This window comes from Corvus brachyrhynchos, unplaced genomic scaffold (genome assembly GCF_000691975.1).
Source record: "Corvus brachyrhynchos isolate BGI_N302 unplaced genomic scaffold, ASM69197v1 scaffold32, whole genome shotgun sequence".
NCBI classification, from domain to species: domain Eukaryota; kingdom Metazoa; phylum Chordata; class Aves; order Passeriformes; family Corvidae; genus Corvus; species Corvus brachyrhynchos.
Genome location: NW_008237919.1, coordinates 2,951,141 through 2,976,106, shown reverse-complemented (window position 1 = coordinate 2,976,106; position 24,966 = coordinate 2,951,141). Strand labels below are relative to the sequence as shown.

The 24,966-nt window shown below is 35.8% G+C and overlaps 1 protein-coding gene across 1 annotated transcript in view; it reads right to left on the bottom strand.

Annotated features, from left to right (window-relative positions):
* Positions 1-24,966, bottom strand: part of DOCK4 (dedicator of cytokinesis 4) — a 149,224-nt gene that overhangs the window by 63,490 nt on the left and 60,768 nt on the right. The window contains 12 exon segments of the mRNA XM_017733117.1: positions 2,502-2,636; positions 4,808-4,935; positions 11,991-12,183; positions 13,528-13,698; positions 14,546-14,627; positions 14,962-15,062; positions 15,169-15,252; positions 15,350-15,447; positions 21,008-21,164; positions 21,727-21,833; positions 22,356-22,518; positions 24,027-24,151. Of these exon segments, the coding sequence (XP_017588606.1) occupies positions 2,502-2,636; positions 4,808-4,935; positions 11,991-12,183; positions 13,528-13,698; positions 14,546-14,627; positions 14,962-15,062; positions 15,169-15,252; positions 15,350-15,447; positions 21,008-21,164; positions 21,727-21,833; positions 22,356-22,518; positions 24,027-24,151 (1,544 nt within the window).

Sequence of the window (24,966 nt, the reverse complement as noted above, 5' to 3'; positions counted from 1 at the left end):
AACTGACTTCTAAATTTGAGGTTTTAATTTGAATGTAGGTAGCTATACGGGCTGGTTTTTAAAATAGCAATGCACATTGAGCTTCATTTGTTGAACTCAATATAAATATGTATGTTGTAGGATTTCTGCCAGTGTTGGCCACAGATTAACTTTCAAATCATGCACAAAAGCAAATTCCACACACATAACCTTGATAAAAAACATGTAGGGTCCATTTCCATGGTCAAAATTCAAGCCAAGCAGTATACTAAAATCACTTATGCAGATTCCTTAAGTAAATTTTTTGTGTCTTATTTAAGGAGCACAATTATTAAAAAACATGGAGCTTTCAATTAAATTGCAGTTCATTTAGGTTCTGAGGGACTGAACTTTCAAGATCTGAAATCAATTGAAGTTCACTTTAATTGGACTGCTTTCTGCCAACTCCTTATAGGCAAATGCATTTTTTTCTTAAGGAAGTCCAAAGGTCTAATTCAGTGACAAACTAAAGCAGAAATTTCACCACTGCATTAAATTCCGTGTTTGTCAATGCAACATCTCTAACACTGACACCCTGAAGCCATGTCTTCTTCACGCTCAGTTTAAAGCATCGCACCCTTGCAGGTTACCATCTAAAAGACTGCTCACTGAAAATTAATGGTATCCAGGTATCAAAGCTAACAGAGATGAAAGAAATGGCAGAGTCATGGCACTACAAAGCCCAGTGCTGCCTGACTTGATGCTGTTTCTTTGTGAAGAAAAACAGTGACACATGGGCCTAGGAGAACACACTGAGATGGGTTTGGGACTACTTCCACAAGGAAGACTATGTCTTGTTCGAAACTATGACAGAATTTTATCTTTATTTATTTTAAGTGTGCTCCCATGGTACATCTGACAAAGAATTTTTTATGACACATGCAGTTTGAAATAATGGTAACGTACTGGAACAGACTCTACTGCTGTACTCACATTGAGTACTTTATCTTACGTGCTCTACAAATAGTTCCAAGAATCTGGCTCCATGTGCTGCCAGAAGCCCATACTGCATGATATTTCTACATAAATGTATATAATTGCCTTATGCTGTACTGTGAGTCACTTCCACATTAAGTATTCTTTGGGAGCCTGCAGTGACAATAACACGGCTTTTCTGATGCATAAAAGAAAATTTTGTAACTTGAAAGCACTTTCAGAGTCTCATTTTTTGATGGTGCAAAAGAATTAGGCTGTCATGGTGTTTAATGAAAACTTCATCTGAAAGCAAGGGGTTATCTCATAAGAAACAAATAAGATCAGAGCTTTGCTACACTAGCAGTCTAACACTACCACCCTTTCTTCAGCTTAGATTTTCTTGTGGTGGCCTGATATGCCACACAGCACACATTTGTTATTTTTTAATTTAAAGAAATAAACCCCCCAAACTCCTAGATGTATATTGCTGTGGAATCGCAGTGATTAAAGCAGGATGTTATCTCATTACAGAGCTTGGTCAGCTCCATAAAACACTCCATATACAGTTTGTGCTCTGCGGGTCTAAAGGAAAACAGAAAACAAGCAAATAAAACCCAACGACACTTTTTTTCCCCGCAGTTATTAAATGCTTTTGAAATGTTTGATCACAGAGGAAATTCTGGTTTGAAAAGCAACCATCTATTCATTAACAAAAACTGTTACAGTGTAAATACTGGGAAATTAATTAATAAATCAAATGTATAATGAGATGGTAAATAACTCAGCATAGTATGTTTTCTGCACAAAATGCTAACCCCTCACATCTTATTGGGGTCACATCCCTGGCTATATTAGAAAGAATTTGCTCTTGAAAAGCAAAGTGAGTATCTTGCTGCAAACAAAGCAAAAGAACACTTCATTTTATTTGATCAATGCTCATCACCAACATTTCTGTACATGCATGAATTTCAACCTTCTAATTTCCGTGAGTTGTTATAGCAGGTTCACCAAAACATCATTGGCTAATCTTCCAAATCTATCTTGTATGCTCAGCTTCATGTGCTCAGATGCTCAGCCCAGAGAACAACAAAAAGCCTCTCAAGTAATAAATCCAGATTAGTACAAGTTATCACAGGTTCTGCAGGCATCTTTAGAGTTCTTTCATCATGAAAAAATTTATGCACTTTAGGAACTGTTATTGATTGATACTCTTCTATTTTCAGGAATTCAAACTTAAATAGCATTTCAGAAAGCTACTGTATTGCAAACAAAAGGAACATACTGGAACAATTACTAACCTGAAAGTCTCAAAAGAAATGTTATCTCTTGAGCTTGTTTTTTTGCTTTGGTTTTTTTTTGTCACTATCTATAAATAAACCTATTGAAAAAAAAATTACTATTTCCACTAAAAATGAGTAGAATGCAAGAAAGGTTTTCATTGTCCTCGTCATTCTCTCTTTTATGCACAAACTCTTAACACTGTGAATTCCAATATAAAGACAACATATTCACAAATCTAGTAGTCCAACCAGAGACAACTGTGACCTATTTCATTGCAAGAAACTTACGGTCACATCTTGAAACTGGAGGCGCATAGCAGAGCCTGATGGTTGTGGTCGGCTGGTGATCTCTAGTATGGTCCTTAATAGAATATCTAGCAGACTGTTTACAATCACATCAATTTCTTCCAGGACTGATTTTTCCTTAAATAATAAATAAAATATTTGAGATTTTATAAAAGAAATATGACCACAGGCATAATTCCTTTGATGTAGTTTTAGAAACAAATTACAGTTTCACTATGAATGCTACATTCAAGAAACAAGGATTGTTCTCTAACTCAGATATTGTTTAATTCTCTTCATTTTTTCCCAACAGTTTTGCATTAGCTACATCACAGAGGACAGTTACAGGGATGACTTTGAATATGTAAGTGTTCCTCCCATTAGTATAGCTCTATTTTCAATTGAGGTTTAGGAGAAACCAGTAAATAATGTACAAATTTCAGGCAAAATTTCTATAGGTAACACCCATATATCTTCTGGGGAAATTGCCAAGAAAGGCTTAGACTCCAAAAAGCAGAATCCTGTCTTACACTTTGAAACTACCCCCAGAAACAAGCAGATGGTGCTCAACCTTCAGGACCTGCTTCATCAGTAAGGACCAGCTACACTGCATCCCAGCAGCTGAGTAGCACAAACAAATTAGTCATTTATGTAAGCCTGCGACTGCTTGTACACAACATCAGTACAAAGGAATCAAAGTGTTCACTGCCAAAACAGACCATGAATACCTCAGTTACCAGCATGAAAACACTCGATAAAGTCAAGTTGTAGTTATTTCTCCTTTTTAATTCAGATGGAAACACGTTTTCCCTGCTTGAACACTGTTTTAAGTCTCAACTGCATCAGAAGCCACTATCTTAATCTGAGCAATTTTATCCATTATTTAACTTGACAGTTTTTCGCAAAAAGAAACACTTCATACTCAAATGCACACAACCAAGCTAAAACTCAACTGACAAACAAATAGATCAACTTTGCTGACATTGAGGTGTAGGAGGGCTTTCAGTTTTTTGTTTTGTTTAAATTTTGCTTCCTAGACATCCTAAAGCATATGATTTGTAACAAAATTCAAAATTCCTTTTTGGACTTAAGTTGAATCTACTGTCAGGCCACATTCTCTGTCATTTCATCTAGCATCAAAGAACTGTTAACTTGACTACTTATGAAAACAGATAGTACACAGTGTATTTAGGAACCATAGCCATCATGAGGACCCTTCTCTTTACTACTACAAACTATTTCTGGAACGACCAACAGCCTTAATTTTCAAAGCTGCCTTACTGCAAATTCACTTGTTCCCTCAATCTCTAAATTATCTTGATTAAAATGGAAGGACTGAAATTCTGCACTGGTACAAAAAACCGTGTCAAAGATACAAAGTTGTTAACAGTCTCAATTACTCAAAGACTACTAAAAATAGTAGCTGCACATCCTGAACATTCTGAGAGTTTTATGTAGATATCCACTTGTAATTGTGTACATCTCTGGCTTGGTAACTCCAAATGGAAGATCTCCAGAAATTCAGACCAGACATGTAAGCTTTTCTCTGAAGTCCAAAACCACAGCTTTAGTATTTATCACTTTATCTTGTGATGAGGTTTTACACTAATCCAGGAGCAGCTGGAATGAACATGTTACAGTGCCAAAGGTGCAAGCCACATACGTATCAAATAATTGATGGAGCAACTTGAATTGCTGATAGTGGTATGAACTGAAGAAGCACATAAAGGAGTTCTCACTAATGCATTACAAGGTAAAGTATATGGGCCTTGACAGGCATGTATTGCACTAATTACAGGCAATGACTGGTTTTAATTTTCTTCTATCTTGTTGTCTGTGATCACCTTCCCACTTGCAATACACCTGTCTAAGCACGCTCTCATATGCAGCTTTCACAGATTAATTCACAAATTCAGACATCAGAAATCGGCCACAAAGTTTATCAACTAACAACCAAGTGCAACCCCCCTTGCAATACTCATATCCATCTCTTTACCTATATCAGCCCCTGTGTCCCCTAAGAATATACAGACCACAACAGAAAATGCCCCTAAAGGAAAGTAGACATTTCTTCCTTTCCAACACAACACTGAAGAAGTGTAAAAGCTTGTCAGAACACTGTATGATACAATTAAAATACTCTTGCATGGAAAGAAAAGGGTCATGAAAAAATCAAAATGACATGTTTATGCAGATTCATTACACAGAGAACTCTTTAAAATGCTCTTGGGCAAGGTCCAGCTTGTGTCATTAAATGTCACTGAGCCATATAAAGAAGTTCAAGTGGAAGTGACATGGTGTTTACTCACTGAGCTGTTCTTCTTGATGAGGCAAAATATGTTGCTAAGGATACGGGCACACATTATAAGGTCCTTCTGCTCTTGTAAATGCATATGGAGATGATGTAAAACTACTGGAAGAAGAATGCATCGAGAATCTGGAAAAAATTAAAGATTTCATGAGTAGGAGCTTCTCATAGAGTTATTTAATTTTAATACATATATAAAATGTGTCTTCAGTCCAAAACTATTTCTGATAAACAGAAGCTTTTCCTTGCTTTAACCAACATTTTTGATAAGCAGTTTTTACTTCACAATCATAAGCAAATGTTTGAAGAGTAAACAATACGCCGAAAGTCACTATGTTATATCATGGATGGAAAAAAACACCACTGTGTGGAATATACTACATGTAAAAGAAAATTTTAAGTATTTATTGAACTGTCACCCAAAAAAAGAAAGAAAAAGTAGAACAGAAATACTTGTATCCAAAACAATGAGAAATTATGCTCTAGTGTTCCTGCCATGTGACAGGATCCATTTATAAGCCAAAGTTACGACAGACCTCATCTGGAACTTATGTTATTCTACAAAGGAGTCCTACTTCACAGACCAGCAGAAGTATTTTCAGATTTCTTTCAGAATTTTCACTTTTCCAGATTCCCCATTCCTACTGAGTATGAGCAACTTAGACTATTGGTGTCTACATAAAATAATTTGCCTTTCCACTATTTCATTTCCTAAACACAGCTCTTTAGTGCTATTTTCAGTCCTGAATTTTCTGAAAATTATGCAAGAACATCATTAACATGCTACTTATATCTGCTTCTTTTTATTACAATTAAAGACTATATTAAATGGGAAGAACCCTATTACTTACACTTGTGATAACACTTTAAACACCTATTAACAAAGGTAAATGGGAAGGATTTTACCTGTTTTCATTTTGTTGTTGTTTTAAAATCTTTTCCATAATTGAGAAATTATATTCTCATAGAAATGTACTGGAATAATTTCCATTAAAATTTTAATGATTATAAGCTGCGTTACAGAAATATATTCATCTACTCAGTTCCTTTGGTCATTAATGCAATTATATCCTAAAAATTGATTTGTCTAGCTGGAAAATTACTCCTTTAAAATAATTTTGCCAACCAGGTATTGTTTGTGGATTACGCTTTCTACAAACACCTTCTGTCTCCCTCAATTATTTCCTCTATTTTTTCCCATGAGGGAGAAGAAGATATATTTAGTCCAAGATTTTATTTGTTTAATGTTTCTTCCGCTCACTGAAATATAGCACTAATCTTGTTATGCTTTAGTATTCCCTTGTTTTCACTGTCTAGTCATCTGTATAACAAGACAATCACATGGACAAGCTGATTTGTACACACTATTTAAGTATATTCTTATTTTTGAAAGAAAAGCTTGCCTGCTCTTTTTAAATGGGTTTTTCATCCTTATTATTTATTCAAGTGTTCCTCTGTATCTTCCTACTAAAGAAAATAATAAACCAAGACTGTATGGCAGTAGGCAAAAGACCATCAATCAATCGAAATCCAGTGGCAGAGAAACCCAACACTGGGCAATAAACAGCCTCTCTCCAGTGGCTGGCTTATTTCTGGAAGTGCCTCAGTAGGTTTTCATCATGACTGGCCTGAGAGCTCCTATCTGTCTGTAGCATCACAAATGGGGGGAATTTTCTCAATGTAAACAAGGCAGCATTTTCTTTTTCTCTGCATCAGAACCAGAAGTTCAGCCAAGCGTTGTCCCAGGTATTCTGAGATGTCAGTTGTGCACAGCTGCCACTGACCTGTCCACTGTAAGACTTCTAGGGTCAAAAGGAAAACAGGCAGGGAAATAGCAACAGTGCAGACCTGTGGTTAGCCAAGTGCCACCTTCTGATCCCCACTGCTAAATATCCGTATTGAGTCCTGCTGGATGAAGAAACAGAGCTAATGCCTTCAGCTGAAGCAATACAGCAGGACTTTTATATTTGTAGAAAAAAGACTTAACCCCTAGATTACAGAGGATGGCTCCTTTTCCCTGCTTTCTGCTAGGCCTTATATGTATTGAATTCCTGACTAGCTGGCAATCCATCATCAAGAGACAAGATGAAGGGTTCACTGTGTAAACCAGCCTGGGAGTCTGTGGTTGGGGTACTTTCCTGGCAGGCAGGCAACAGAAAGATCAATCCTATCCCTACTCAACTCCATAACTATCACAGAGTAGTAAGAGTAGCATTTTCACACATTTTGTGTATGAGCCTTATTGTTTGGGCCACAGGTCCTCTCTTGCAGCTACAACTCAAATCCCTCACTCCAGAAGGTAAGAAGAAAGAGGAGCAGCCCTGTACCAAGGTGTTTCTTCCACATTAACTCTAGATAGCTTCCTGATGAGCCCACACAGCAGTTGGTACCTTACCTAAGGTGCCCTCTGTGCACTGCTTACACACAAGTGCAGCATCATGAACTCCATTTTGAAGACCAAAAATCTGCATGTAGAAACACCTGACTTGTAAATAGCCAACTCTTACACACGATGCGGCCTGAGGCATCTCAGACAAAACCGAGCATCCTCATTCAACTGTTCCAAGTATCCTATTTTTGCAAAAGCTTCATGAAATGACCAGACACTCAGATTTACCAGACCAAATGGATTAGCAAAAAGTATCTTACAATGACTTGCAGCCATACATGGGAGGCAATAGTGCCAGTTACTGAAACAACCATCACAAATAACACAATTTTTGATGTATTCCGCATAAGCCCAGAATCTAAATACCCTTCTGTCTTGATTTGTTTAGGTGGAGAGATGTAGTGGTATTACAGAAGAGGCATGCTGGCTCATTCACCTCTGATGCAAACCAAGGACTAGGTGAGAAAGTTTGGAAAATATTTGTCTCAGATTACTCTTTTTCTTACTATTTGTCAGCTGCAATGTCAGCCATTGGATATAGAAAAAATAATGAGCACAAGGAATAGTGAAATAATCAGAACTCTGAGCCATCAGTCACTGTCCTAATTTTTCTTCTATGCAGAAAGTCAAATTAGCTGACTGTTTAAAATGCTAATACTTGCCCTTCACAAATATTATACAGAAAGACAAGAAAAAAAAAATCACGACACAGATCTTTTCAAGTATGTGCTTGGCATAATTAGAAAGAGGGCTATCTTAGACTCTGGGCAATCCTTGTGACTTTCCTATGCAACATTAACATTTAATACATAGCACATCTTTCCTCCTTGATTTCCATATAGTCGTAAAGCATCTGCAGAGACATACTTTCTTTAGTCCAGTATATTTTAAAGATTACTTTCAGAAAGATGATATTCATTTCAATTACTATATCTGAACAGATGGTCAAAGCTTCAGCCTGCTCGGAAAAACTGAACCTTTTAAACAAATAAACAGCATTCCCCTTGAACAGTAAGAAACATGGAAGTTGCTCTTGATTTTGGTAGTTTTATTTGACCTATTCAATTTATGTACCCTCATTTGGATGAAATACTGGACTTAAGGATGGCAGGAGAAGAAAATGCTTAAGCCAAAAAAGCAGCTATCACTGCAATTCCAAACCCAAACATATATGCCTGTTCTGTGGCTGCATGGACATGCCACTGTTCTCAGAACAGTTAGTAGGGAAACTAGCTCAAAATTTGTAGAGAGGAACCGTTTTCAGTTGAAAGAAAAGAATTGCCAGTAGTGCAGAAGGAAAACACAGGCATGGCTCAGAAAGTCCTCTGGTGGCCTAAAATAAGGCATTGATCAAAAGCATAATTTGCAAAGACAGAATTTTTGTATGCAATGTGCATCTATCCATACCCCCACAGGTGTGTGTAGAAGCACATACCAAACAATGCCAAAGAATAGTACACCGCTGTGGAAGGCAAATTAAGCAACACTAACAAATCTGAAAAAGACTATGGAGTTCTTGAAAATAGTACTATGGATCAATGTATAAAACCGTTACGTTTTGAAAAGATCTACTCTTTTTTCGAACCTGTGTTAATATGTAAAGTTTAATGCATTTTAAGTAAACTGAATTCAGGATTTGTATCAACATTTTCAATAGTGATAGGCTTTTTGCATTTTTATAGCAATCAATTAGCTTGCAGTGATTACTGAGATATCTTACAAGTCTCATTAATGAGAAGGTTTGAGTCTTTTGAAAAACAATGGAATAAGAGAGAAATCATAATACCTAGCTTCTAGAATTAAGCCTCCTTATCAGTTGATGGTATCATTTCCTGAACTTGCTAATTAGTTTTTTTCATTCCCATAGGAAGTCTAAGATATCACAACATAGTTTACACAAGGTACTTCAAAGATACTCAATTATTCTTACTGATTGTGTCAGGTATTTTTCTCTGAATGACTACTGAAACAAAGTTTCCAACATGTACATTCTCCTGTAATATATAGAATGCAATTCTTAGATGAACTCATTCACAAAGACAGAATGAGGGACACAGGCAATCTCGGAAAGAAAACAAATAGATAATTATCATGTCTCTAATCCATTACCTGTGTGATTCAGTGCAATTAAGGAAAAAAAAATAAGAAAAGAAAAGGAATAAATTACATGTAAAATAATCACATTAAAATTAATATATGAAATCAAGCATCATCTTGGAATTTTTCCTAGCTTCATAATATAACTGATATATCTATATAGTGTAAATGGTCATAGAATTAAACCTCTCCTCTATTTGCCTTGAACGGTTTGCCTCACTAAAAGGAAGAGTCCTATGCAACTACCATTGCACAGAAGTCCAAATCCAATAATTTGGGAAAACACAAAGTTTCTTGCCATGTAACAACAATTTTCATATGGTAAAGAGCTGCAGCACAGCTTATGAATTAGCTAAGATACAGGCTTTATCAATATGAGGTTTTCTTTTTTGTAGGATTTTACCTACTAAGACAATGTCTCTACTGCTAACTGACATGTTGTATCAGTGATGATTCCAAGAAAACTCATCCTTTTTGGAGGACAAAACCTAGACGTTCCACTTACACACCTCACATTTTCACAGCTATTGGATTTGCACAGCTATTGAATTAGCTCGAAGTAGTGCCCTTAGATTAAAAAACAGTTGGTGTTCTGCCAATTCCTGTTTAACCATGTCAAGAAGGACATGGTTCAAGATGTGTTTCTCTGTTATTGGCCCTAACTCTTCCCAGCAAAACGGATTTAACTCTTCCTCAAAGGAAGCTATAATAATATTTAACACAAAAAAGAAAGAAAACAGGCATTCTAGACTACTGATGTATGGGAAATAACAAAGTTAGACGTTCTTCTGGTTACAGGCATATGTAGAACATCAGTTTGGACATTCTACAAGTATCAAGAGGGATGAGTCCAAAGACCAATACCCAGGAGGCTGGAAGAAAGGCCAAGAGGAAAGAAATACTGATGAACTTTATTGGCAGGAAAATTGTCATCTGTTTTTTTTTTAGACAGCCAGTGAAGTGTACAACAAAGATGCAGAGATAAATATAGAAAAATAAAAGTAAAGTAAGACCTTAATACCCACTAACTTCTCACAAGAGCTAGACATAACTGCTATTGACACCTTTTAACAACCCTGTCTGTAGCTGTTACTTATAGGAAAAGCTGAAGTTTAAAATTGTTGAAATAAGAAAGGGTTCAAAGCAAGCTATACCAAAACCAAAATATACCATCTCCATTTCAAACATCCTATCTACACATGATCAGTAAATACAATATATAACTTGCATTCTCTAGAGAGGCAGGCAGAGATCACACACAACAAACATATCTGAAATTGTACTGAACATGTATGCATGGGCACCTTAAATCAACCCATGCTTGCCTGTTGTTTCTGTTTTCAACAGATTCAAATATATCTCTGAATTTTAGTGAAAGAGTAGCTTTAGTGTCAGGTTGTTTCTGCAGCTATGGGAGCTAATGCATTAGTTGTTCAGGCCCTTGCAGCAGAAAATGTGTAAAACTCCCATGGCTCTACTTCAAAACTACTCTCACTTGTTTTGAAGTAAGCTCCAGATAACAGAAAATGTTATCTAAGAAGTATCCTCCTCATTTTCAGATGTTTAAATAAATAGTTATTTCCTCTGTTCCTTCTACTTCCAGCGCGTTAGCTAGCACTGTGGTTTGCAGCATTCATTATCTTCATCCTTAATATTGCTCCATGAATATGTCATCATCTAGCCAGAGACTGAAGGTCTGATCAATCAGCTGTAGGGAGAACTAACTGACCCTTCCAGAGGGGACGCTGGAGGGGCTCCCAAGGAAAAGGGTAAGCTGTTTTTTCAGCCAGAATGAAGCCAGGATGCAGTACTTCTTACCTGTTTCTTTCAGCTCATATTTATAAAGTAGGATCACTGAAAGCTTTTTTAAAAAAATATGTTTAAAGAACTCTTCCCTTTTTTTGCAGTATCCCAAAGTATTTATGCATATCATGGTGGTTTTTGCAGAGCTTTCGTCATTGTAATGTGTTTACCTTGAATGCTTTAAATGGTAAAAGTTACTGTTCCTACTAAACTCCATCAGCCAATACCCAAGTAGCTCTCAGGCCTATTGGTGGGTAAATAAAGACTTACTAGAATTCTTTAAATATCTTTATTTTAATTATTTTATTTCAAAATTACTTCATCTCAAATTTAATACTTGGTTACTTCCATGAGTTTCACTTAGAATAGAAACCAAGAATGCTGGGCTCACCACCGTTGAGCAGTATTTTCTCCAGCACAGCAAATAACTATGCTGTTATATACTTTATACACCAGGCATCACTCACATTTGTGTAGCATTTTTATGCTACATTAAGAAATGGAGTATCCAAAGTGCTGAACTAGCAAGAGTTACAAAAACAAGAGTTAACAGATAAGTGAGTCTGTTTGCTGAACTGCCCCCAAAGAAGAAGAAAAAAGGAGAAAAATAGTTTTAGCAGTTTTTTCCTTGTAATTACTTAAAAAGTATAAGGCAAACTTCCTTAACCCACATATTGCCAGTAGATCAAAAAACCCCTATATTTTAAGAGTCTTTGCCTCTGAAAAACAAACCACTAAATTAAAAAAAACTGTATTCTTGTAAATGAGCAGCTTATACAGAGCAGTGTTTCAAGAATTGTTCCTTAGGAACACTATTCCTTTCATCACCTGCTGGCCCATGTACATAGCACACAATTCGAGCTCCTTATCTGCAGGCAGCCCAGAGTAACCTTACCTGGGTTAGTGTACAGGTGACTCTCTACAGTTTTCCCAATACTCTGCAGTTTAACAGCTTGAAGGGACTCATCACCATGCATGACTGTTGGCAAGCTGCCCAAAGCATCGTGAACCAAATTTGCCACTTCTCTCACATCAAAGAGCTTCAAAAGTTCCGAGTACACCGATGGGAATGAGCTGAGAAACACAGCCTAGAGGAACAGGACAAAAATGGACAGTTAGAACAGTTTTGACAATTATAGAATTTAAATAACTACAGAAATTCAAGTAACTGTAGAAAAATGCCTGGTTTCAAGGGTAAGTAGCAGCTTTAAAAAGAGTCTTATTTTCAGAAGGAATAGCCTCACATTCATTAATGGACTCACACTTGTGACTATTTCCTTTAAGTAATATCTAATGATTAATTTCTCCCAGGACAAAGTGGAAGTTCAGCTTAGAATAAAAATATTTATTCTTTAAATACAATTATGTCTCTGCAAGAGAAAATTTTTAAAAGGATGGCAGAATCTAGCTGATATGATACCAAAAATATTTGTGTGGAGTTGTTTTGGTTTGCTTTGTTTTAAGGTAAGTAATGTAACAGTCTCTATATCTTCCATTTTTCAAATAATGAACATTTTTATTTTGGAGTGAGGCAGCACTGGTAGTCTTGGTTCCCTTCAGCAATCTTTAAATAGGGTTAAAAAGTCATTGATGAATATGAAAACAAAACACTGTAAAAGTAAGGAGGACAATGCCAGAGAAAAGAAGCTGAAACTGTCATTCCCTTCTTTTTCTCTAAATCCTGCTGATTGTGAAAAGCTACTTGCACACTCACACTGGTGGCAGAACAGGCTTAGTTAAAAATACTGAAAAAGAATTCTAAATGTGGTTGTTTGTATCATTTTGTTGTCTTTTGACTCCAGCTGCTTACATGATATGAAATGGAATAACTACCTCTCTACTCTGTTCTCTCTGATTTGCTATTTTCTTGGCAGAACAGTTTTCTAAAGCGATTTGGAAAATATTAATTCTTAACAGGATCTTAACCACCTTTGGTTACAGAAACAGGGGAAGAGGACAGTATATTCATGAGCACTTAATGTAGAGAGCTGTCTCCTGTGCGTTTTGCCTCTACACTTTAGCACTAGCCCATTTTTGTAGTCTCAAATGAAATAAGATATCATCTGAGTATTAAACCATATGGTTCATCAAGACCCAAAAATTTTCTGTAAAGCATGAAAAATCTGATAGTAGTCTTTTGTATGGCTCAAATTCTTCAGTGTCAGTGTGGCTAAACTAGGCAGTAAAAAGTCCAAAACAGAAAAATTGCTTTATTTGTATCCATCAATATAATTATTAAAATTCAAAATAAAATATCAGATTTAGCATTATCTATTCCAAGCATATTTAGAAAGTGCTGGTATGAAAATTTCACACTGTAGGATAGAGAGTTGAAAATGCCACTTCGTACTAGCAAAAATACATTTTCTTTCTGAACAGGCATACATTTTTTATACTGGATGTGGAAAATGCCAACAAGCAAGAAAACTTACTTGTAGCTGGGATAAAGCACTAGTTCCTTTGCTCTCTTGAGACAGGAAGAAGCGTACTGACATAAGGAGCTCTTGAATACAGCAGCGAAATTCCTCCTCATTTTGTCCACCAGTAGCAATAGAGAATAATCTTCGAGATTGAACTATGTATTTAAAGATATACTCCTGTGCCTATAAATGCCAAAATGAGAGATAACTCACAAAAATGAATGTGCTCATCTCCAAACAGAACACATGCAATGATTACATCATTCAAATAAAGAAAAGACTCTGAAACAGGACCCCATTACTTAATTTTGGCAAATCTTTCTGCTGAAACAGTAACAACATTTTAATAAAAAAAACAAAAACAAACAAGCAAAAACTTCACATCACTCTCTCCTCCCCCCTCAAAAAAAAGCGCTTAAGTTGCAAAACTGTTGGAATGCAAATTCAATATACAGCCCTCTCTCATTAGCAAGACACCAAAGTTCACAGCAGCATAGAAAATAACAGGGAATAGAAAACATAGAAAATAATAGGGAACCACACTGATATTTTATTTCCAAACTGTAGCACCTGTCCCAAATGGGATTATTGTGTTGTATAACTCAGCCTGATGGCACACTGTGCTCTTCTGATGATACAAACTGGGCAACAAGAACAACCACAACCACCAAAATCAGTAGAATTCCCTAGTATGGGGACTGAACCATTAGGTCAGTATGCATGTCTGCCATTTAGATTCATGCAATGGATGTTAATATCACCATTGTAATCTATATTTGATTCCTTTGCCACATTCAGTAAGGAACACAGAGCTCCAGAGACTAACGGTAGTGAGCCTCAATGGTCAACTTACTGACAAAAGAGAATAATGAATAAACTGATTGTACTGAAAGTCTGCAGCTCCCTAGAATTAGTACTTCTGTTCCATCATTTATATATATTCTGCCTCATTCCCTAAGTTAAACCTGTGGGTACTGTATGTATGAATACATCATTCAAATATATACTTGTCTTCAACAATTTTTATTACCTTTAGTACTTCCTGTATGTGATCATGAAGCTCCACCTCAGTGACTCGATCAATATGCCACTTCAGTACTTTTATAAGATCTCTAAAATAGCACATCATAAAGTATTACAACACATAAGTGGGAGAAGGGTTAACTTTGCACATAAAATGCAAACCAATAGCTGTCATATGAGAAACACTGGCAAAATAAAAAATATATCACTGGATTTCACTGATGACCTCAGGCCCAATATTACACTTAGTTTTCAGTCTGCTGAAGGGCACCTAGCAGATCACTGATCAATGGGCAATAATACCAGCATTAAAGATGCAGTAGAATGATTTTAACAGGGAAACACCCTTTCCTTAATGATTGATTCTCTTTGTTTAGTAGTAACTGTCAATATTAAATCAGAGAGAAAAAGTACAGACTTCACCTGTACGCAAGTGCTCCTGCAAAATGACTTTCAATGTAAGTGTCCATTACTGGCTTAAAGTGGTGAAACTTGCTGTCCTGCAGCAAATTTATTATGTGAACCTAAATGTGAGAGAAAAAACAAACAAACAAAAAACAACACAACATTTTTAAAAAATTTTACTTAGTTTTTAACTAGTGTTAAGCATCATCACAAAATGAAACTTACCAAGCAATCAAATACTTTTGATCCATATTTTTGAGAATTTTCATCTAAAATCCCAAATAAAGTGTCTAGTGTATCTTGAAGAAACTGATGGGAGAGAATATGAGACAGTGTTATTAAAAAGATATTTCTGTGACATGGAAATACATTATTTCCCTCATATTATCTACAAGTATAAATATACCTTCACTATTTCTGAACCATCTATTTCTTTTAATTTTGAGAGGCACCCTGCAATTTTGTCTGGGTGGGTTCTCCACTTCAGAAGGTCAAGCATATCTCCTGCAAAAACAAAATGCAAGATTGAAGTTGGAGGCAAAGCAGCATTTCAGATTTTAAATTTTATTATTACAGTCCACTCAGCAAAATTTGGCATCATCAAAACAAAGGAAAACACCTCCAGATTTGCTATAATATGATCTTCCCAACAGCATATTTTCATTCCATTCTGTAATTGCTCCACTAATACAAACATAAGAATGTGGTACTGGGTCACAAAAGTCAGTCTCCTGTGGCAATTCTATCAGGAAATTTCCTTCAGACACTATCTTAAGAAAAGCAACTATTTTGCCCTCACTCATCCCATTGAAGGATGCCTTCCAGAGTTACTCTCTGAAAGCTAGAAACAATCTCCTAATTAATAGCTTGAATATATTTGAAATACTCATGTTCCTATGTCTTTTTAGAGAATAAACACGATGCCTCTAAGATCCTGCTTTATTAATAAGCAAAACAATCTCTTCTGGAAAACGAACTATTCTGAGCTGAAAGATGTCTGAGTGTGTCCAAACTCTCTCTGGTTTTAATTCATTCTCCTTCAGCCTTCTTAACCAAAATGATAACTACATTACAGATAAGATTACATCATTGTTTCCTACATCATTAGCAAGTTCATATGTCTGTTGTAAACACCTGACATATATGTTCTAGAATTTGAGGGTCTTTTAGATAGACATATTTATGTCACCAATACGATGCTTCTCCTGTTTAATACTATTCAGCTCCCTGGGTACAGCAGAATCCTCAGGAGTCTCCATTAGTGTATCCTGCCTTTTCTACCATTAGATTCAATCTAATTTCTATTCTTTCTTATTAATTATTTAAATCAAAGTTACAATGCTTTTCTGTGTCATATTTTGATTTTGTCCCTCTCAAGTGATGAGACCTTCCAACAACACATTAGCAGAAAATTATCTCAGATTTTAGTAAAGTTACTCTCATCTCTACACCCTTCCCATCCCTTAAAGCATAGAGAAATCCCAGAGATTTCTTCAGATCTAGTAGTATTTTCTTTCTACTCAGGAAAGTCCTTCTACTCCTTCTACTCCATTTTAGCTTTTATTTGCCCATTTGAAAATTCTTATTTCTAATCTACATGTTTTCCCATGCAGTGTATTATTGAACTGCTGCATTTCCTCTTGATAACAAATAAAAAACATTTTGAAAAGAAAGATTAAGTAGTTTATTCTGGCATGATTTGTCTTTGATAAACTTATCTTACAGAATTTCTGAATTAGTTACACGTTGATTTTTCATCCATGATTTCCTGTAAATACTTGCATAAAATTCATCAGGGAAGGATGGCCCAATTAACATATCTGCCCTTCCACCTGTCTTAAAGGTAAGTTCTACATTTAGTAGTCTTTGGACATATGTTACTGCTTCACAGATGTACTAAAAAACCCACCTTGCTATAAGATTGAGAATTTCTTGTTCCATACCGTAATTCAATACCCTAAAATAGTTTTGCAAACTTGGCTTGGCTTTTCAGCAGTTTTTCCTTGCTGAACTTGGACACATCTGCAGTGCTCCTTTCAAGTTGTATTTAGTAAAAGAGACACATATTTTTGAACTGTTGAATTAAATAAATCCCAAAGCTTTTTTATATTCAAGTTTACTACTTTTACACTTCACTGACCAGCTTTTCAGAAATTCTCAGTGCCTAGTGGTTTGAAGCAGAAAACCTTAATCACCATCCAACCCTTCCATCAGTTTAAGCTGCACTACAGTCTAGTTGATCATTGCCCAGCATTGTGTTAGAAGGAGTCAGTGCTTCTGAAGTGTTCTCAGCAGTTATTAAACTAAGAAGTTAATAGCAAGTTTTCCTCTCAGTTCAGCATCTCTGGCTGCTTTCTACCACAGACTGTTTTCACACTCAAGTAATACTTGAACAGCACCCATCTTTGTGTCATCTCTTTCCTGGTGTGGTCCAGGGAAGTTCCTCTATCCCACAAAAAATGAAGTAATATTTTTTACTTTATTAACATTAAATAAGTCTCCACCTATATTCAAATTTTGCCACAGGTGTTAATGGCAAACAACCAACATAAGACTCCACAATATTTTGCTGCCTTGATTGCTTTTGATGGGAATAAATTGTTTTGATGCATTTATGCATTATATTTTTGTTTTGCTTCAAGCTGTGCTGGCATGGAAAAAAGAGATCCTTGAGTTATACTGAGTGACAGAGAGTCCCACACATGCATCAAAGACACATTCCAAAGATCAAGGACAAATGATAGGTCTTATTATTCTTTCTGTCAGGAATTTTTAAGAAATAAGATTTACAAATCCAATGAACTACATTTGTCTTTTGGATAATTAAATGTACTTCTACACTTTAAGCCTCAGCTCAAGCTGACGAGTAGCGAGACTAGCTGAAGCTGTCAGCTCAGAGCACGAAAAACACTTCTGTACAGGTTTGCTGGAGGAACTTGGTGGAAAATAGTTGACACTCAATATTAGGGATTTGTTGGGGGATTTAAAGAGAAAAAGAAAGCAAATGTAAGACACTCACTTCAAAGGACTTATTTCAAGGGAAGTGCTAAGGAGGAAAGACATTCTAAGATAATATTAGTGAATAGCCCAAGCATAAATGACATGAATAGAAAATCTGACATGTGAATCACAAGGGGAACAGAAAGCAGTGTGCCATGTAGTAAGAGACATGAGAATATAAAATTGTCCCCAGAAATAGGCCCACTAGGAAGTCATAGTTTTGGAAAGCAGAAAAAGTCACTGCTGATGATTAATTTTGCTGAAGAATAAAAATATTTCCAAGGCATCATCTTAAAAATAATTAAGGCCTGTATATCTAAAATAGACTACACCTGACCTATTATCCCTACCAAATAAAATACACCCCTTCTCAAAGTATGTAATTTAAATCCAAAGACCCAGCTTTAACGGAAGGTTTAGGATCACGTTTAAGGAAGTGGTTTGGGATGATTTTCCATCTCTCTTATATAAGTCCTGAGACATCAGAAATTGGTTTGTTGTGACACTACTACACTTCAGGAGGAAAAAACTGAATTCCATAACTGGCGGTCAGCATGTCTCTTCCATCAGGCTGCTTCTGTGGTCACCAACACTTCCTCCAAACTGGGGTTCCTCAGAAAGCTGCCCAGTGCTACTTTTGTTTTCTTGATTCATTGGTTTGATTTTTTTTTTAAATGCAGCTAGAAGGACTACACCTCTGCCATGCTATATGGCGTGTTGCTCTGCTGCTGACCAGGGATGCATCGATCAGTGCTGAGAAATGAGTGGATGCCAGTAGCTAAACTATTCAGACTTACTGGAAGGATCCTGACTCTCTTGCAGCCAGAGATGCCTCCTATATGTCAAAACTAAGACCGTTTTGATAACTACTCAGTAGAAAAATACTATGTTCTCTCTCGCTCTTTTGGGGTGTTGTAGAGTAATGAAAAATAACTACCCATCTGAGAATATAATAGAAAAATGCTAGTATACTTTTTGCTAATATTAACTGATTAACTATCCAGGATCAAAGGAAAAGTGAAGGAAAAATTAACCAGTAGAAAGATTAAAAAAGGACGCGTTCTTAGCCATGATGAACGCGCAGACTCCCCTGGTTAGAAGGTCTCTAAAAATTGTCTGGAAATAATCCTAATAACCCCTCCAAAGTACCCAGGGTAAGGAAGTTGTGGATCCCAACAACTAGGAGTCAGCCGCCATCCCCCAGTCCCCATAATTTTAATATGCATGAGAGCTGATGGCATGTGGGAACAATCAATGAGAGAATGACAGCTGAGTAAAATTTCCCAGCAAGCGAGTAAAGCTGCAGCCTAATTCAGTTCCACCCTTTTCAAGTCTGGGTTTGGGGTCCTTCCCCACCCCATAGCCAGACAACAGAATAATTTTCAATTCGTTTTTAGACTGGACATTGTTGTTTGTAAACAACAGGTGAATCTCTGAGGCATTCAGAAAAATCTCCAAACTTAAAAACAAATTCAAAAAAAACCAGCAATTTTCAAAAATACCAATACAAATATTTACTAAAAAAAATTAAATACACAGATCTTTTTAATCCTGTATTTTTTAATACATAAGCTACATTCTCTCAGGGATAACTGAAGTAATGCTCACATGACCAAATATCCACATGCTTTGCTCTATGTTCATTTTCTGAGCATGCAATAGATTTTGGCAAATTTTTGTTTAAAAGAATGGGGATTTGGAAACTCACCAAGATGAACTTCCCAAAGAAGATCCTTGGAGAAAATATGAGCCTGTCTATTGAAAATATTTCCACCCTCTGAAGTACTGCTGAAATAATTGTTAACTCTTTCAGAGCTGAAAAGGGGATCAATATTATTCAGATATTCTACACCCTCTTACTCAGAATATGGTTAAAAAAAAAAGGAGGAAATTTTATGCCCTACGTCATACATCTATTTACATTAATTACAAAATAAATCCTGTACTGTAAACAAAAATTAGTATTAGAACCCCAGACAACAGGGCAACTATTTATCAGTGAGACACTTAAGTTCCAGGCAGCACTTTTATGCATGTGTAAGTACTAGTAGATTCATGTAATTTCCTAAATCAAGGCCTTTAACTGAAGCAAATTTAGTCTCCGATTCCCTATTAGCTACCTTTGGGAAAATCTTTCATTGGGCAACTTTCATTACGAAGGTAATTGCTACAACAATACAAAAAGGGTGTGCACAGGGAAACAAACCACTTACTGTTTGCACACAGTTCTATCTTGGACACTTGCTATTAAAGGGTGAAACATAAGAGGATTATTTCAATTTAAAAAGCTGCTCTAGTTTATGTTCTATAACCAATCTGCAAGCAGTTAGCAATTTTATCATCATACACAGAAGATGGGTAAAGTCAGAGATATTCACACACATGAGAGAGCAAAGCAATAATACAGAATTGTGGTTCTATCAAAGAATGGTAAGAAACACATTACCAAGCAAAAGCACAATAATTAAGAAATTTTTTGAAAACTGTTCCACAGTTTTTTGTTTTAGTTACAAACTGTAATTATTATGGCAGGTAAACAAGAACCGTAAGAACTTTATACAGAACACTGGTTAAGAATTTTACACAGAGCACTGCTAGAGAGTGTAAACACATGTATTTATACCTGCTGCTCCTTATAGCCAGTGTAAAAGATTGCTTTAAGTAGTAGTAAATGTTTGTTGAAGAGAAACAAAAAGCAATATATGCCTAATTAGAAACTAACTGCTAACAGCCTAAAGCTGACAGTAAGTAGTTAATAAAAACTGTACAACAAACAGATTAAGTGGTTTTGTAAAGCAGCTGGGTTTTCATAGCTGATTCCAGCAGTGCTGCATTTGATTCCAATATAATGGTCATCTGAAAAGCATTCTTGAACTACTTAAAAACAGTGGTTTATCATGATGCATCTGTTTCCATCTGGATATAAAAAAATTATGAAGAAAACCAGTTTATAAAAGAGATAGAACATAAGCTATTTCTGAGTACACCCATGCTTGCTTGGCATGGAAAAGACTAGCTATCACACTCATTTCAACTCATGTTTTAAATAATCAACATATCCTACCATTTTGTGTGAGTTTAGTGGAGCAGAGAAAGGATGTAATCCAGAAGGACTCTTTAGTGGTTTTTACTGCCTGGCTGTTGTTTCCTAGGGATATTCCCTTTGAAAAGGGGAGTTTGAGGTAGCGACCAGAATCCTGAAGGTTTGCATTTTCTTCACACTGTGAAAACAAACCAGTTAAAATGACTGTACTGCACAAAACAATTGACCAAATCTCTAAATTATATGAATCATTGTTTCTCCGCCAGAAACTGAAGAATTTCCACTATGCCTGTTGCAACTTTGGTTTTTGAACATAGCATCATATATTGGCATTGAAATCTAACACATTTGCACAGGTTACATTAAATGAATAGCTACAAATTTTCATGTTGAAATCTAAACTTTATCAGGGAGCATATAAAATCCTCTGAACAAAGAGACAACCCTTATATGTGGAAAGAGAATTCCACAAAGTTAAAATAACTTCCCTTTTGAAATTCATAATAACACAATGTGATATAATAGTAAGACTTAGGAAAACCAGTGCACTGAAACACATACCTCGATTCAATTGCAGTTTATATCAGGAAGGTGAATATTAAACAATCAGCAATGGATATGTTAATGGTGACAAGGTTACCACTCATTTGATAATCAATACAGACTTTCTCAATGCCTCTGGGCATTTAAAGTATGTTCCAGAGGAATCATTACAGCTAATGACTGCTAATTCAAATTACCTTGTGTACAATTAGTTCATGGGTTCCATCTGGCAGAGTCCTCCCATTTTCCTGCATCAGGGGCACGAAAGAAAAGCCAAACAACTTCTTCTCCCCCTTTTCTTTTGCTGAAATGCATATATAAATAGCAGCACTCAAAGATAATAGTATACATTTTAGACAAAATAAACATATATAATGCAACATAAGGAAGTATACTGGAGCTGCAGCTAGTCAGATGAAGATTATCTTGAATTGCTGTTCCAGTTTGTACATTGTCTCCTGTAATGTTCTTTTTTATCTCACTTTAAATCAGAAGGGAGTATTCTGAAATAACTTAGTATATATTAACAACAAATAATGTAAGCCACCAAATATGCAATCTTAGCAACATACAGAAGTTTATCCCCCTCTGTGAAACCTGTTTCTCATAACTTGGAATGCAGAATGTGGAACCAGCCATCAATTTTTACCTCAAAATCATCTCTAAAATGTTTCAGAATGTTTTAAAAAGTTTAGAATTTCGTAAGTAAAAAAAGCATTACAGAGAAAGTTCATGCAGCTGTCTTTTTCCCGAGGTGTTATGGAAACTCTTCTGCTGACTACAGCTGTGACAGGGAAGACTAGCAGAAGTCATGAGCACCACTTACTGGAACAGTGCCGGAATTCACAGCGGATGTGAGCTCCTCTGAACTTATCCACAGGAATGGGAAGTTTCAGCAGCTCAGCCCATCTGGGGCCATTGTTATGATAAAGCACAAAAGAATGGTACTCGCTGGCTGGTGGCTCTCCAGAGCCAAATGAGATGAAATCCTAATGAAGAAAAAATATGATTAAGGATAGATTAGTTCACTGGTGAAATGTCATCAAGGACTGCTCTTCCAAGGACAACTATTTAATGTCTACATTCGTATCATAAATGCCAAATGTAGTACGATGTTCAATATCTTATAACCCTCAAAAACAGTAGAACTTTTTTAATATTTGCAATTAGAAGATAAGAAATGGCAAAAATCATTCACAAAATTTAGAATCGAAGTGTTAAACAGGGTGTGCTGGGTGATCAGGGATGCTTAAACAACACACACATTGTGGATTCCCCATGACACAGCATGGTCTAGCCAATGTTATGCCCCAGCAACAAAGAATGGAACGCAGACCAGAACAGCCCAGGCTCAAGATCTTCAGTCATCCGAAATAAGCCTGTAACCCTGCCACTATCAGTGACACATCCCAGCACTAAAAAATAAATGTGGATCCTATGATCAGGAAGAAACATGGCTGCCTTTAAAACACCCATGATGGACTCTCCATATCAATGCAGACAAATGGATTTGTCGAAGTTCTGACTAAAGGCTATCTATTAATTCTCTGTGGAAAAGGTAAGGTGTAGCTTTTCTGCTGTGCAATTACATTCTCAATATCTTTTCTTGTTTAATATATATATACACACTTTTGTGTGTATATATAAAAATGTACCTATATTGCATGCCGTGCACCTCTATGCACAACCTCACTCACATTCCTCACAAACATGGAATTTGAAACAGGCTATTTGTGTAGCCTTTCTTCATTGTGTCACTCCACAGCCCATGCAATCATGCAGAATAGATGAAAATACTATTTTCAAATTAAAAAAAATTAATTTTAAAGACGATATATAAATATGTGAGGAAAAGTTTGAATGTGAACAGAAATTTTTTTGGTACAGAAAACTTTTGAGAAACAGTCATCTTCTTTTAATAATTAAAATTTAAATCACTGCCTGTTTGTAAGCTGTCACCAGCAGCATACAACAAAATCTGAAGATGAGAAGGAACATTCATTTATTCTTTTTACTGATACACGGTGGTGACTTTTGCAGCAAGGATCTCTGATTTTAATAAATGTTATAAAATGTTTAATAAATGTAAAAAAACATAAATTCAAAGTTATCAAAACACGTTGCTCTGTGTAACATAAAAAAATTGCATACTTCTAAGAAGAATTCTTAGGAAATAAAAAATTCTCCAAAACTTGATATTGCTTCAACATTTTCCAGCACCTTAATGGAACCATTAGTTTTTTGGTTGGCAGTTTTAGGTGTTTATCCCATCACAGAACATATATAAAGGTTTTATATAGACAATTTATAAAGGTTTTATATAGACAATTTACAAAGGTTTTAAGCTAACACTTTGAATACCTAAAGACAGCAAAAGATAAATATGTCCTTTCCAAAGAATTTCTGTACTCTTCAATCAGTGCCACAAAAGAAGACTTACATATGAAAAAGTGTATCAAAAGTAACTACAGCAAGGAAAAACATAAAACAAAGATACCTTTAGAATTTGACCGCTGCTGTCCACCACATGCATTGTCACTTCCACATTTCTGGCCACGCTTTTCCCTCCTTTCTCAAATTCTCCTCTTTCTACAGTGATATATAAATCATTCCTCATTTCACCTATCAAAAAAACCAAATGAAACAATGTGTCCAAAAGTCAGTCCAATTTGTTTACTTTTGCTTTTAGTATTTAAGTAGATTTTCATCTTATCTTACAACAGATAGTGTCACACCCACAATTTATCAGTATTTTTTGATTTTAAACAATAATTGTTTTTGTAAACCAAGAAAACCAAAAAATCTTCAACCGTCTCAAAACCCAAAGATTATCTGCCATACTAAACCAATTCTAGGGGCTTTTACTCATCTGTTAGATCTGTTTGGTCTTTACATTGGCCCCTCTAGCTATACTGAAGCTAGTGTCTAGCTCCACCTCATTTAATTCCTCTTCTAATCTAAGGCAATATTTATGCACTTTCACTTGTAATCATTACAGTTCTCTATTTAACTGGTTACAACTTTTTTCTACTTAATCTCAAAAGGAAGTGTATTATTTTGCAAAAGTAAAAACCAAGAGGTTGGTGTTCTTTCCATTAGAAGGGCAGTCTTCCCAGATTGTGAGCATTCAAATTCTTAATCTAAAGAATCTCAATATATTTTTCATCAATAGCGTGTTCCAAAACTTATGAGGAAAAAGTTAGCTTAGTTAGCTTATTTTTCACTTGTTGGACAGGCTTCTGAGAAATTAGACTCTTCATCAGGACATTCAAACTGCAAATCCAATACAGACACTACCTAAGTACCACATCGTATGCACAAGTACTGCTAGCATATTGAAATTGAAATTCTTTGCACGTTCATGCAGTATCACGCTAAGTAGTCTGTCAGAACATAAGTAGATCATAGGGACAAGATCAATTTTATTTTAGTTTCAG